The sequence below is a fragment of the Malurus melanocephalus genome, unplaced genomic scaffold, assembly GCF_030028575.1.
Source record: "Malurus melanocephalus ecotype Western Australia unplaced genomic scaffold, MMel_1.1 scaffold_52, whole genome shotgun sequence".
NCBI classification, from domain to species: domain Eukaryota; kingdom Metazoa; phylum Chordata; class Aves; order Passeriformes; family Maluridae; genus Malurus; species Malurus melanocephalus.
In genome coordinates this window covers 2,707,910-2,723,402 of record NW_026623284.1, presented here as the reverse complement: position 1 = coordinate 2,723,402, position 15,493 = coordinate 2,707,910, and the positions used below count along the sequence as shown (strand labels likewise).

Below are 15,493 nucleotides of genomic sequence, written 5' to 3'. Positions count from 1 at the left end.
GCAGAGAAATTGTTTAAATCATCTTGTTCATCTGTTCTGCTGTGATGATACATTAAGTGAATAACTCACTTCAAAAAGATGGCTTTGGGTATTATTTCCTGTTTCAGTGCAACAGAATTTCTGGCCTTCAYAGATCCTAAAAGCTGCATATGGATAGAGTTAATCAGTTATTCTGACCATTGCAGTCTTTTCATTCACGTTTTATCGTTAAAGCAGGGGAAAAGGGCTGCTTGCTAAAAGTGTGTGGTAACATATTAAACACACTTGAAAATTTTGCAAGGCTGTATCAAAAATTATTTTTACTAAATCAAATTATATCCTGCCATGCAGAGTTCTAATAAAACTTAGATATTAAAAAATAAAGTGAATACTTCCAAAAACAAAAGGGAGACAAAGTCCACACATGTTTAGGACAACAGACAGAGAACTGCCACAGAGGAGTCTCTCTCTTTGTGGTAGCCTGGAACGCATCACCAAGTRAGACTGGGAGTGCATCACCAAGTGAGGACTTGTTTGCATTGTACAGATACCTGATTTTATAASTGATTTCTCCATTTTATGGGAATAATTGGATGGAATAAAGGAATCTTTATTTTTCCTGTGCTAGTCATGCTTGAAACTGTCATCTTACAGATGTTGGAGAAGGAAGTCTTGCTGACAGGTCTCTTGTGAGCCCTGGCTTTCTTGACTTTCTCCTGCTGTGCCACAGTGCAGACATGGCTGAGCAGGAGCTTTTTGTGGCTTTGTAGAAAGGGACAGCTCTTGGCTGCATGGGGAATGCCTTGCTGCTTGTGTGTATAGTGATGTAGTTACTGCTTTTCCAGAACAGSGGTGATTATTGCCTTTTATTGCCTTTTGGAAATGGAGACCTTTTTGAGCTGCCCTTTGACAATTTTTTTTGTGGCCTAGTTTGATCCAAGTTGGTTCTGTATTTACCAGAATGATCTTTCATCTTTCCATCATGGCAGGGAGACGTGTGAATCACTGACATTCCTGTTTCTTCTACTARGTGATACATCTTGTACACAAACTCTGATGAGGTACATGTGGTAATTTTTTTKAAATTCTGATTTCTGAGTGCACTAGGAGCATGTTACAATATGCAGGAGATACAGCAGCATGGTGGTGTGTTACTGGTATTGACACGGGAAGCAAACCCACCTCCTTCCACATGAAAGAATTTGACATGAAATACTGAAATAAGACCACGTTATAATGACTATTTCCCTCTATTACCAATGACTAAGCCAGGGTGTCTCAAAATATCTGGGCCTCCAGGGGTAGGAAGAGACCTTATGACTCCACAGCTCTCTGTGTGTGTTGCTTTTCATGCAGCAGCTGTTAAAGGGTCTTTGTGCCTTGTCCCTACTGCAGTCCTTAAGAAGTAAGATCAGGAAATGGAAATTAAGTTATGGAAGAAATCGTGGTACATTTTTAGCTGCTGCTCAATATATGAAAGCTTCATTTTAAAGCCTGCTGGGCAGAGTCCTTTCCTTATACAAGAGAAAAAAACTGAAGTTCTGACAGACTAGGGAAACTTTGAAAGTGGTATGTGTTTAAAGTTAAATATGTAACTTCTCTCTTGCATTAACTGCTGAAGGTTGTGAGGAGCCCGGGCTGTTTGGCGAATCCTCCTTGCCATGAGCTGATGTTACAGCAGTGATGTGCTTTGAGGTGAATGTGTGAAACAATAGCCTCTTGCAGGAGGAAGAAGTGAGGCTGTGAGGGTTGCTATGATTAGTTTGTCTCCATGTTGARAAGCAGGGTTTGGTCCAGTGTTCGTAGCACTGTTTTGCGGGTGAAGGAGCTGATGAGTCTGAAAACTGATTTTTAAGGGTTTGGATTTAGCTGGAACAACTTTCCCCACCTTGATGTGCAGATGAGGTTACTTGAGCATTGCTGCTGGGCTGGGGGCTTGGTCATGGATGGGAGGTAGAGTCCAAGGCAGTCAGGATCTGTCCTTGAATTGCACCTCCCTTTAATCCTCTGTTAGGCTTGAATCGTGTGGAAAGAGAAGGAATTAATGAGAGCACTAAACCATCAGAGACAAAGTTGGCACGGGAACGAGAAGTGTGAGCTGGACATAATTTGCTGAGATAAAGGAAAATTGCAGGCGCTGCGATAACAGTGCTTGTGTGACAGACAGGGACACAGTGAGGGATGTGACACACTGCTGCCTGTCTCACTTCATAATAGAGGCTTGCACCGAGTTAGCCCAAGGTCTGCAACTCTTTCTGTACTGCCTCAGCATCTTCTCAGCCCCTGGAGGTATTCAGACAACCAATATGACAGTGAATTTCAGGCAGTTCTCCTGCAGCTTTCTTTAGTGAGTCGTCCCTTGTCTGAACTGACACAGCAACTTAACCTAAAAGAAATCAAATTTGAGTCATTTGGTTTCTTGGGCCCCAAACACTCTACTTAAAGCAGCAGTCCACTTCTGCAGCACTGGAGGGCAAAAAATCGAGAAGGATTGTACTTAGTAAGTGCTTCATGGAACCTCTGAAGGATGTTTTATGTTTCTACAGTAATGGGAGATGAATTTCTCATGCAGTCCTTACTTGGGTTTCTGTTTGCCTATACCAGGCGACAGGATGGCGTTATCTCTCCCAAGAGGTCTCTTCACTGCACTCAGAGTGATCTGCCTGGATCTTATGGGTAGGGCACAGAGAAAACAAGTACTCGATGTACTCTTAAAACTCTCTGTGATGGAAGCTGACAGTCCTTTCCAGTGGACTTTGTCTACACATGACTCTGTCTGCAAAGTTACAGTCTGTCTGTTAGTCACTTTTGCCTTTCAAAGCCTTGCTTCAGACTGCTTAAATAAAATCCAAAAAAACTATTTTAATTTCTGGTGACATTGGATTATTCATCTAACTTTCTCCATCCATTAAAATGATAATTCAAAAGCCTTTAATTATTCCTACCTAGGTAGCCCCTGTGAAGYTGTAGCTTCAAAAATGTTTCTACCATTAGAGCCTTGGAGTTAATTATTAGTTGCCTTGTGCTGCTGGCTCAGCTCCTCTGTCGAGGCCCTGGTCTCTTACCACAGCCCAGCAGCTGACAGAGCAGCTTGGAGAAGAGGGAAGAAGCAGTCACTGTGCTTCCCTGATCCTGGGCAATAAAGCATGTCATTGGGCTGGTCCCCTGCTGGAATTTGTGGCAGCCTGGCTGCTGTCACTGGGCCCAGCTGCCAGYGGCCACGAAGACCTGCTGGGAGGGCTGTGGATGAGCAGGGATGAAGCAAGCTGTGGACTTGGCCCTCTCTTCCTCTTGCTTATGCCTGGCTCAGCAGGGAGTATGGAAACTGCTCTGCCAGCTCTCTGCCATTGGAAAACCTTCAAGCTCTGGGATGTGTTTCCGAGTCCAGCTTTGCAGTTAAGTACAGCACTGTAACAGGCAGTAATTACACCTCACCCAAGACTTTGGGACTTTAGGTTCAATGCTGTGGCATGAAAATGTTAGTGCACACAGCTTTTCTGAGCAGGAACAGGGACATGCTAATGTATAGCACTTCCAATGCAATTGCCTTGAATGCCTTCTCCTATATTGTACTGAACGTGCTGACATTTGAAGGTGTAAAAATACTGATCTGCCTCCACGCTCCAAGCCTAGTTTACATTTTGCAGCTCTAAATGGTAAAGCTCTTGCCTGTCACCAGCTTTTTATAGCTTGGCTTATTAGGCAAAGGGAAGAGGTGACACAGGTAACAGCTTAGGGAGAGGAATGTTTGATGGTAGAGAGACAATAATACTCATTTGGTGTAAAATGTCACAGATTGCCTCATATTTAACTGTATGTAGAGATACTGTCCTGGAAGTATTTTGCAAATTACTCAGAACACTCAACTCCAGCAATTGGTTGCATTCAGCATAAATATTTTGAGTTATTCATTACCATTAACAGAAAATAGTAATTGTTGCGTCTTGCACCTTCTCTTTTTTTAAATGAAACTTGGCAAGACCAACCACTCCTTCCTTGTGCCAAATTATGCACTATAGAGTTCAGCCCATGAAAATTTATTGTTGCAGTTGATGTAAATTGCATCTAATGGGCAAATGACTCATGGCTGTGCTTACAGCCAGCTTTGTGTTCTAAAGGCACATGCCAGCAGGTTGGAAGCAGAGGCAGAGTAAACAAGGTTATCTGTTTCCCCTCTCCTGTGACAGTTTGCTTCTTTGTGCTGGGCTACAGCGTTCCTGGGGTGACACTCTTTGCTGAGGTTCCTTCTGCTGTGGTTGCAATGGCTGTACAAACTACTGTGGGAGTGGTGCCAAGGATTGAGGGCTACAGATGAGGGCAGATCTGATCATTTAGCAGGATTTTAGTAGTGGGAACAAGCCACCAGGATACACTTCATGTAGTTTCCCTGTGCCCCACTGAAAAATTAATTGTGGGGAATGTGGGAACACAGTGCTTAAAACTGGGGAGCATCGTCTCTTTGCCTTCCTGTTCTCCCAAGTCTGCTGTAGCTGGAGCTCGGCTGTTGTTTTGTTGATGGGATGAGATTTGGTTATACAGCACCTCATGCCTATGGCCCAGCCCCAACCTGGAGGGATTAATGTGATGTAACTCATGCATTAGTGTCTGGTCAAATTGGGAAGCTAAACCAGTTTGGAGTGCAGATGAAGAAAGGTTTCTGTCCTGCTGTGAAATCTTTCAAGGCTGATGTGGAGAATGYAGCTTTGCACTGGAGCAAGTCCAAACCACTCTTCCCACTCTGGTTGTGAAGTACAAGGTAAATGAAAACAGAATTGTTATTTTGTGGAAGGGCTTTTGGAGGCTTTAGAAGAGAGGAAGATGACAACTGTGGAGCAAGACTGTCCAGAACTACTGTAGCATTTGTTAAGCTATTGACAAGAAAGTTTACTCCAGCCTTCTGTAACTTCATTTAGAATGTGATGTAATTATTCCTTATGCTAAAGCCTAAAGCTGCTTCCTGTTTCCACCATAGTAATTGTGCCAGAGGCACACCATTTATTCACAGTGTATCAGCCCAGSATATGGTCATTACCACAATAATGGGAAGTGCCTTCAAATTATTACACTTGGCAATAACTGTATCCTGAAGTAACAAACTTCTCACCATTCASCTCAGTTTATAAGCATCTCCTGATGAAAATAAACAGGAAAGCACTGATCTCCTTTCCCCTGCCCCATTGCTTTAAATGTAATTATTTAATCTTGAATATGATTTTCGAGGAGGACCTACTTCAAAGATGCTGCCACTGCACCAATATATGCTAAAAGAAAGGGATTTGTGCTTACCCGGTGTTATGGCTGCTCCATCTTCACCTCATGCTGTTGCAGTGGCAACAGGGGTGGGAAATGGAAAAGTTGGAAATTGCTTCTCTAGTACGGTGGCTCCTAAATGGAGTTGGTGTCCCCAAACATCTTACTCTCCCATCAGTTTTGCTGCTCTTGAGTGGAGTTTGCTGGGCTGGGCTGAGAAATGTACTCTCCAGGGGTGGTCACTGGGAGGAAATGCCACCTGAAGTGGTGATTTAATTCTGCAGTTTGACTTGGATATTTGGTAGTGGCTTTTTTGGCCTCCTGGATTTCGTATTGTGGCCATGACTTGTTTTGATTTCTTGAACCAGCTTTAAGCATCATATTTACCGACTTTTGTTTCCAATGAGAAAATATGTAAATTTTAATTAATTCAAGCTGAAGTTAAAAAAAAAAAAGCCTCTTGATTTGAGGCAGTTAAAGGCCGGGAGTACTTTGGATCATTTTTTCTCTGGGATTCAGTCTGGRGGCTTGGTTCACTACTTCTTGCATTCCAAACTTGTCCAGCTTTGTTGTGGTGGGATGGTTTGGTGATACGGAATGCCTGCTGGTTTCTGGCTGCTATTGCTACAGCAGTGAAACCTGCTGTTGTTCTGGATTGTGAAGTGCATGATAGTTGGGACTTCATCCTTAGTTTTTCTTAAAATCTTCCTYGACATTTCCTTCATGGCTGAGTGTGGTCTGCTCCGTGAGCTTGGTGAGCCACASAGGCAGTTCTGCCAGAGGGGAAGTTTGGAAAGGCTGCACAATACTGCATAGCCCAGCATACTGGGGAAATGCTCCAGCATCCTGGGCTGCCTTGGAGTACAGATGGAAGAGGAAATTACTCTTACTCCAGTAAGAAAATTAACAGCTCCAACAGGCAACCACGTGCATGCTATTTCTTTCCCCATAACCTGGAACTGGCAGGGCCTTGTGCATCCTGGCTGTTGCAAGAGAATCTACTGTGGGTAAACATTTCCAGCACGATCAGTGAGTTTCCTGAATCCCCTGTGTTCCTTCTGAATTAGTGCTGGTTTTTGGGGGATTCCTGAAAGTGGCTGTGCTGGTGCCAAGCACATTTCACACTGTGTGAGCCAGCTCCTTACCTAGGACACAGCAGACTTTGGCGCTGTGCTCTCGTGGCTCCATGTGCTCCTAGGGCTGGATCCCAAAGGCATCTTCTACCTAAATATTGGCAGGGAGCTTTTCCATTCCTTCATGTCGTGGACCATGAACACTTTGTGGGAGTGCAGGGCTCAGTCAGTTTTATGTCTCTCATAGCAAATTAGATCAACAGTGCCAATTATATTGGATTTGGTCAATAGGTGCTAAGGGGGCTAGTATTGCCACCTGCTTAATTCTTCATTTAATCCCTCTAGGTCCTTCCTGTATTTAAGAGCCTCCCTCCGCTGATGCTGCCTTGTCTGAAATGGCTGCAGCTGTTAATTGCAGGAAGAAAACAAAATTATGCTGCTTGGAGGGAAAGTCAGTTTGCAGAGGCTATCATGTTGTATAACTTCAGAATTCTCATATAGATCTATCTGCATTACTAAAGCAAATTAGATTTTTTCCTGTACTTGTTCTCATGCTTGTGTTTCAAACTAGGATTAGGCTCCAGGATGTGCAGTGCTAGCAAGAGGTGTACATTTGGCACATTTTAAAATACCTGTTTGAAGGCTAAAGGTGCTGTCAGCTGCAGTTTGCTGTTCATCTTTAGTGAGACTGTCTTATGGACAGATTTTGTTCTGCTGTGTACTGGGGAAAAGCCTTGTCGYGCCACTGTCCTAGACTGGATATTGGGAAGAGTCTGACAAATGCTAGTGCTGGAGAGGATGTGTTTAAAATTATCCTGGCCTGGAACTGGCAGTGGCCCAGCCTCCTCTTCAGAATAGCAAAGCCAGGAAAGAGGAGATTTCCAGGGCCTGACTGGGGCTCTTTGGCCAGGCCATCACACCAGTTCTGTTCTCATGATGCACTAGGGAGGAGAGGAAAAAATAGCTTTGGACTTTCTTTTGTATGTGAAAGGATTTGGAATATTTGCTGAAGGCAGTGGAGGGAAAATCTGCTTGTTTTGGGGTTGTTTTCCTCTTTTTGCTCCCGGTCCATGTGGGTTCCTGGTCAGTGCAAGCTTAGTAGCCGTGCTGATGAACAGGGGTGTCTGCTATGAGGTGCTTATCTTGGCTTGATAAGCAGCCTCTTGGCTTGGGGAGCAGCCTGTGAAAATAAACTTGAAATCTTCAAAGTGCTTGGAGTGAAAGTAGCATTCCCCTCAAGGATGGAGAAGTGTTGCTGTTAACCTGAAAACCAGAGATTGGGGCTAGAAAAAGGATAGTACAAAACATTCATAGCACATGCTGGATGTTCTTGGGTGTCTTTCATTAAAAAAAAAAAAGAAAAAAAAAAAGAAAAAGATGACAGGGAGACTTTTCATCACTGACCAGGCTAATGTGGTTCTGCTCATMAAGCCAGGAGCAAACAACATTTTTCTTCTCTCTGGATTTTCACCAGTGTTGGRGGCTAAATTGATTTCCTGAGGAAGCATGGGAATTTCTCCAGGACTGGAGAGCAGTGACATGGGGGGGGCTGGGGGAGAACAGGGTGCATTCAGTGGAAGTGAGACAAGATCAGCTCACTGTCTCTTGAAATCTCTCCCCCTGACGGGGTACATGAGTATCAGACCAGTGCTCAGTTCACTTTTGACCACTTTAACTCTAAGAACCTGGGACAGACCACTTTCCTTGCATTTTTAATGGTACCTTCTGCAAAGTTTTGGGTTTTTTTTCTGTGTGTAGTACCTAAAATCTAAATCATACAGATAYGACTTAGTGCCTTTCTATGAAGTTGCAACTGCTGTTAAGTCCCTACTATTTCTGCATGATTTGAGGCAAGAAGTAACAATGTAAGAAAYAAAGTATAAGAAGTAATAACCTTTTAATGTATTTTTGTGGGTTGCAGGAAAAATTTAATGACTTCCACTTATTGTTGCTTTATCTTTCTGCAGGGATGTGAAAGCAGGAAATATTCTTCTTGGAGAAGATGGCTCAGTGCAAATTGCAGGTAACTTTCCTGGTAGTATAACCAGGCATCCAAAGAAACAGTTTAATGATCAAGGAGAAACTTGCATAAAAATGTGTGCTTCAAAAGGCCCCACACTTCTTAAAACAAACAAAAAACCCCAACAATAAACCAACCACAAACCAAAATGAAAAACCAACCCAGAGATTATTATGCCTTGTTATCTTAAAATGCTATCACTTGGAATAATGACAATCAACAGAAATAAATCATTTGACTGTGAAGTCCTCAGAATCAATAGATCAGATAAAGTTCTTGGCATAAGCTAGTCAGATTTTATATCAGCAAGTTTATGGGCTTGGCAATGGAGTGCACAGACCTCACCGATTTATCATTGACGTGTGTGGTGGTTTGCGAGAGGACTCTGGTGAAGGGTGGACAGATCTATCAGAAGGAAATGGGCATATCTGATGGTAAAAGTCATTTAAGGAAAGATCAGCTGGTCAAACTGCTCCTGTGGRTGGTCCCTGCTCCGCTTCAGTTGAGCTGGATGGCAGAGAGTGTGTTAAGTGCCTACCCTGGCCCAGTCCAGACTGGGGTGAGCTGGAAGTCTTGGAAGCAGTCATGCAAGGAAAAACTGTTAAGACAATTGCTTTAGCTAACACAGATGTGCCTGGAGATGTCTGCTACAGTCACTGCTGTCATGAGCTGCAGCAACAGAAGTGTGTTGGAAGCAGTCCTGGGTGGGGATGGACCATTGGGAAAAGGCTATTGAGTGATGTGTTCTTCCCCCTGACCCTCTTCTGATATTTTATTTTCATACATGTTTCTACAGACTTCACTCTTCTTCCCAGAAATTAAGAATTATGTCCCATCCCTGTAAGCATTCAAGGTTGCAGGGGGCACTGAGCAACCTGTTCYAGTTGAAGGTGTCCCTGCCARTAACAGGGGGTTGGATAAGATGACCATTAAAGTCTCTTCCAACCCAAACTATTCTGTGGTTTTGATTATTATTATTGCAGACTATTAAGTAAGCCAAGRTTTTTGGAGAGTACATTTAGAACCTGTGGTATTTGTTTTTCCTTCTCTTCCCAACATGCTGTGTTCCTATTCTGAGTACAATCCTTCTCTGCTTCTCCTTTCCCGCAGGACCGTTCTTGCCATGGATCTTGTAGTGCCTTTTGAGTCCTTGTGCCACCTTTAGCTGGAGGGCAGAGCTCGTGTCCTGTCCTGCTATTTTGGCAAACATCCYTGTACATGTTTAATGTTTTCAATCCCATGTTTAGATGGGAAAATCCATATCTGTGAGTGACAAGCCCTCTTCTTCAGTGCCCTGTCCTGTTGATAGAGGCACAGCAGTGGGTCAARCCAGTGTGCCGGGAGTTTAGGGACAAGGCAGTGACTGTTTTGTCAGGGAGCAGTGCCTGTAGCATTGTTTATTCCTTTGGAATGTCTGTGTCTGACGTTGCATCTTAGAATGAAAGGTGTAGATTTTCCACCAGGAAGCAGAATAAGTTGCAATGCATTTTTTATAGATAGCTCTCCTCTCTGCAGAGGACAATAAGCCCTTTTACAGGACATAACACCTACTTCTGGTTAAAACCTGAAGTTGCTTTGTTTTCCTTTTTAAGTCTCCTGGTGCCCTTAATGCCTGCTGTWACATTTCTAAAGAGGTGTAAATAATTCAGTTGTGTGGCCGCTGATGCAAGGTAGAGAGTGGCTTTTCAAATGCTCAAAGAAGCAAACTTTTTACAGTGAAATGCTACAGTTTTCTCCATATTGTGGCCAAGTTGTAACTCTTCGGGTTTGTAATTGCATGGAGCTTTTGATTCTCTTCTAGGAGAGGCTGCGGAAAGCTGTAACTCCGAGTGTGTCTGCCAGAGAGAGCTTACTTGTGTTTCTCTTCCACATGGGTGTCAGGGCTTGGCTTTTTTGTATTAAGGCTCACTGGCCTTAAATACCTGTTCGTGTATTTTTTCTGCTGAGCAATTTTTAGTTGCTAAGTAGATTTAAGGTTGATTGGACTTAGCTCTCTGCATTTCAGAGTATTCATTTTGTCYCTGATTGTACATGTGCTCCTAGACTGAACTACTCATGGTTTATATGTTCAAAATTTAAATGATGAAATCCATCTCTCTGCATATCCTGCGAAATCAGCACTGGGAGTTGTGCAAAGTTCCCTCTTTACAAATTCTTTCTTTGAACATGCAAAAGGACTAACCCCGCCACCTTTCATCAGCCACAGCAGGGCCACTAAACCAAGGTCAGAGGGTTCATTGCAGTGGCAGGAAGCTCTTTCGTTTCTGTGGAGGCASCTGATGACTTGAAAGAAATGAAAATAAATGAATAAATAAGAAAGAAGAGCCTGACCTGGTCATAACATTAGATTTTGTTTCTGTGGGAATTTCTGACACTTAAACTTCCTTGCCTCCTGACCCAGGATGAAGTAGCAAAATTTCTCGGGAATTTTTTGAGGAGGAAAAAATGCTGGAAGCAAACCAATTGCAATAAAACAAGATTTGCTTCAGTGAGATCAAAGCACTTGCCTTTGACAATAATATTAATGCATATTATGAATAATTCTGTTCATTGTTGAGTGCTTCAATTATGAGTTGGATGACATCACTTTGTTCCCATGAAACAAACGAAACAAATGCTCTTAGGTTTCATTGGAAAGTTACACCACAAGATGAAAAACAAAAGATTGATCAGCTGTGGAATGTAGCCTGAGGGTTGGAGGGAATAGGACACCTCCCTGCAAGGAGCTGGTTTGGTGTGCATGAAAAATTTAAGTCATGTAGCAGGGAAGAAAGGCTTCCATTCTTTTATAATGACTCCTTCCCTTCTGCCATTCCTCTATTCAAGCTGCCTGTGAACAGTTGTTAAGGTCTYAGTCAATCTTTGGCCTTTGTGACCTTGTGTTCCTCCATGTTTCCTACTGCTTGACACAATTCCTGTTTCTTGTCCCAAATGAAATGTAATTCTTAAATGTAAATGAGGAATGTACATCTCAATCTGAAAATCYTATGAGGGGGGAAAAAAGCAAAGGTGCATTTGAGATTGAGTGGTGGAAATCTCACTGCAGGACTGTACCTCCACAACRTGTCAGTGAATTGAATTACTTGAAACTTTCACTGTATGGAATTTATGGCAGTAATTTTTCTACAGTATTGCACAGTTGTAACCAGTGAAAATTGAAGCCTCTTTTGTGAATTCAGGCTGTGCAATTCTGTTAAGGCTGAACAGGAAAAGCAATTTGGTGAAGTTGTATCAAGAGTTTTCTCAGGTTCTGTTTGTAACCCTGAATTGGTGGTTGTGCATATAGGAAAAGCCACTGTGGGAGCACTGTGAATTGAGGTGGGTGCAGGTAAAGAGATGGAGGAGAAATGTGTGACCTGGAGGGCATCTGCTGGAAGTGGGAATTCTAAAAATTCCTCTAATGGCCTGCACAAATTCTCCGCTTGAAACTCCTCCCCAAGTCTTATTTTTACTCTTGACTCTATTTTTAACTCTGTAGCTCTTTTTGCTTTCAAAAAGTGCATCTACTGAACCAAGAAGAAAATTGCCTTTAACAGATCCAACTGACCAGCGAGACCTAAACTGAGGCAGTTTGCTTCTATCTTGGCATTTCTTTTTTTTTCCCCCCAAGGGCACTGGCTTGGACTTGTGGCTTGGCACCAAGTTTTCAGGGCCTGTTACAATTCAAAGTGTCGCTTTCTCAGTTTGMAGTGTTTTCCTGCACACTGGATTAATCTGTCTTGTGGAGAGAGCGGGACTCTTTCCCACATACCATTGTTCTGGGCTGTGCTGACAGTGGTTGCAATGTAAATGGAGATAGCCACGTTCTTTTGTGTTCCAGCCTCTCCATGGCAATTACTTCATTTCTTTTAATCAGAGCATAAAACCTCTTTGCCCTGGCATTTATCAGATCCCTGGAGTCTAAAAAGTGCACAGATTAAAACCACTCTGTCAACATAAAACTGCATCAGCACCAATATTGCTGCATAAACCAGGAGATGGCTTCTCACAGTAAGCAAGGCTTTGCATTAGTCAGTTTATTTAATTATGCAGGACCTATAACTTACTGTGAAATGAAGTGAACATCTTGATAGACTGGGAAGGGATGGAAGAGGTTGAGGAAAAACTCCCAGGGTGCATGATACTTGTTCACTATAAGCCACGCTCCACGATGGCACGATGTGAGCATCCTACTGAGACTGAATGCAGACTAAATGTTTTTTCCCTCTGATTTTATCCACTGTGATATTAAATAATGCTGTCACCCACCCCTCCGAGGCTGAATGTGACAGGTGTCTACTGAAGGCTGAAAGGCACGCATCCCTCCACGTGTAGATTTTTTGATTGTGGAGACAATAACATCATTATCTTCGGGATTTGAAACCAGAGAATTCTTAATGCGCAGTCCCCAGAGGTGCCCGCAGTGTCAGCCGTGGCCTGGGCAGGCCGTGTTGCCAAGCAGTTGAAGTAGATTGAGATTTCACTAAGTCGTTCAGGACTTGCTAATTGATCCTGGGCAAATTGCCTAACCCCTCTCTCTTTATCTATTTATAAAACGGGGATAGTTAAGGCCAGGCAAAACTTGTGTAACTGAATTTGTGTAACTTTCCACAAATCCATGCCAGCTTGTCACCGGTTCACTGTGTTCCTGACTGCTCTTAATTCATTGTACTAAAATAGCGCTCTACATAAACATCRAGCTATGATGCAGGCAGTGTCATTCCCCACTTTCCCTTAGGAAACTCTAACTTTGGGAGATTAAATTGCCTGAACAAGGGGGAAGGCACAAATCTAACTCGAGAGGGGAGTGTGGATTGTAGGGTTCACTCAAGGAGCCTGTGTTGTATCATGAACACCTTGGAGCCTCTTCTCCCTTTCAAAAAAAAAGCCAAAAGTATTTTTCTCTGTGATTGGTGGAGAATTTTAGGCCCTCTCCTACAGCCTCATATTGGGAAATAACTTTCTTTTTGTGTCACTTGTACAGTGTATGTTTCTTGATGAGCTATGGCACTGTTTGATTGTTGAAACCAMTTGTGAACGTCTCTGAGGGTAGTGGGTGGTATCACCCAGCCTGGCCTTTGTCATCCTTAAGTTACTTTGTGAAGTAGAAGGACAAGTGTGCATTTACAGACCCATTACCACTGTGCATCCATCTAGACTTTAAAAGGAAAGAAGCCTTTGATTCTTGTTCTCCACTAATCTTCCTTTTATCTGGTGTCCTACCAGCTGCTGTGTTCTCAGCACAGAATGGCTATTTATCACTGTCTTCCTCTTCTTGCTGCCAGGTTTATTCATCTTAGTGCTCTAAAAGCTGTAAGATTTGCAGGAAAGCACTAAGTGCAACTGCTGATATTTTCTGATGGAGAACAACTGAACAAGAAGGAAGGTGACTGGTGAAAAAAAACACTTAGTGTTGTATTGTGAAATACTTTTTGTTTAAAGACAACTCTGAGTGGTTTTGAAGTCAAGATTGAATTATTCTGTTTTTCTGCCCCTGTTTGAAGGTGAAAACTGCTTTAGGGTCTCATCCAAGCCYACCAAACTCTGTTGGAGCCCTTCTGATGTCAGCAGGCTTTGGTCCTGGCTCTCAGTGTGCATTCTTCATTTMTTTCCCTGCTGTGTACCTTGTAGGTAGCTAAGTGCACTAGCAGGTACTTGGGCTTTTAAGGGATTAATGTTAGTGTTACACTATGAGATGGCCAAGGAGAGATGATTTTAAACAACTGACTTGTACATTTGGATAAAACAATTTGTAATATGGTAGAAATGTATCTTCCTGAAAGACACACCTGCAGTGGAACCTGTTGTCATGTGGTCCTGCCATWGCATTTTTGTGTTGGTGAATTGTGTGTACAGTCTTTCCTTTCAGCTTCTGCATTTCCGGAGTAGCCGGAATAGTTTTTAAGTTCGACAGTTTGGATACCTTAACAACAGTAATTGTTGCCTCATACCATAATTTTTCAAACACTACTCTGCAACTTCATTGCCACTGTAGAGTGTCCTGTAGGGTATGTGKTTTGCAAAACATGATTCTGCTGAAGATGACAAAATTTGCCATATTTTGTGCAGAGYATGCATCAGCAAAATTGACATTCCTATCTTGGATTGGTTTTGCTATGATATGAGAGTCTAGACATCCACATCTTTATGGTTTTTTTCCACAATATTTGCTTTATGTGACTGAAGCAGCTCCAACAGATGAATCTTTTCTACATTGTTTCAGAAAAATAATAAAAATAAAGATCCTACCACTTGCACCCAGAACATCCTGGAGACTGTTATTTGCTATCAGATTGCTGCAAGTCTGCAATTTTTGGGCTCCTTTAGGATATCTGACAGTCGGTGGATCCCCAGCAGTGTCCAAACGTTTCCAATTTCTGACTGTCTGGTGATTCAGTCCTTTCCAGTTATCACCATAGTGAGCCAATATAAACTGCGAGCTGCCAAGGAAGAATACAAATGTGTAAACACTTTAGAGCTATCCTGAATTTCATGGATTTCCCCATTTTCTAGAGTTAAATCCATTTGCAATAACCTAGTTCTGTTTTAACCTTTCTGGGGGCAAAGAGATTGAGGCACAGATGGTACCAACTGCTCMGAATTAGAAAATTAGGAATTGAACCTGAACTTGCATTTGAGGTTGTGWTTTATTGCTTTACAGATATTTCCTGAGAGCAGGCGCATTCTTATCTGAATAGCTGAGGCTTGGATAAAGTTAGTAAGATGACATTTGAGAAGATGGTCTCAAAGTCATTCCTTACAGCAGAATAGCACAGGCTGTTTGAGCCTGTTTTAGCCCACTGGAAATGAGGGAAATTAATTGGGAAAACATTAAATAAATCAACCATGTAATGAAATAAACTTTAATTCCATTTAAGTTTTCCTCAGATGGCAGATGTAGGGGCCTGATTTCCATCTGGAATTTATAAAACTGTGTTTGATGTGAGATGTGGTGAACACTGTAAAGGACTTGTGTTTTTACTGCTGGAATGCTTTTGCTTTGAATGGCATTTCCTTTCCCCTAAAAATGACTGCATGGAAACTTGAGGTAAGATGATATGTGCAAGTTCAAATACAGCACATCACAATAAAATGCTGATGGCACTCAGACAAGTTTCTATTAGTATTATCTTATTTAAAAGAACTACTAATTGCTCATGTGTTTAGAACAATAGATCTTGCAAGACTTCCT

At 42.4% G+C, this 15,493-nt stretch overlaps 1 protein-coding gene across 1 annotated transcript in view; it reads left to right on the top strand.

The window, feature by feature from the left end:
* Positions 1-15,493, top strand: part of OXSR1 (oxidative stress responsive kinase 1) — an 86,572-nt gene that overhangs the window by 45,781 nt on the left and 25,298 nt on the right. The window contains exon 5 of the mRNA XM_057365421.1: positions 8,270-8,325. Coding sequence (XP_057221404.1) covers positions 8,270-8,325 — 56 coding nt within the window. The remainder of the gene's footprint in view (positions 1-8,269; positions 8,326-15,493) is intronic.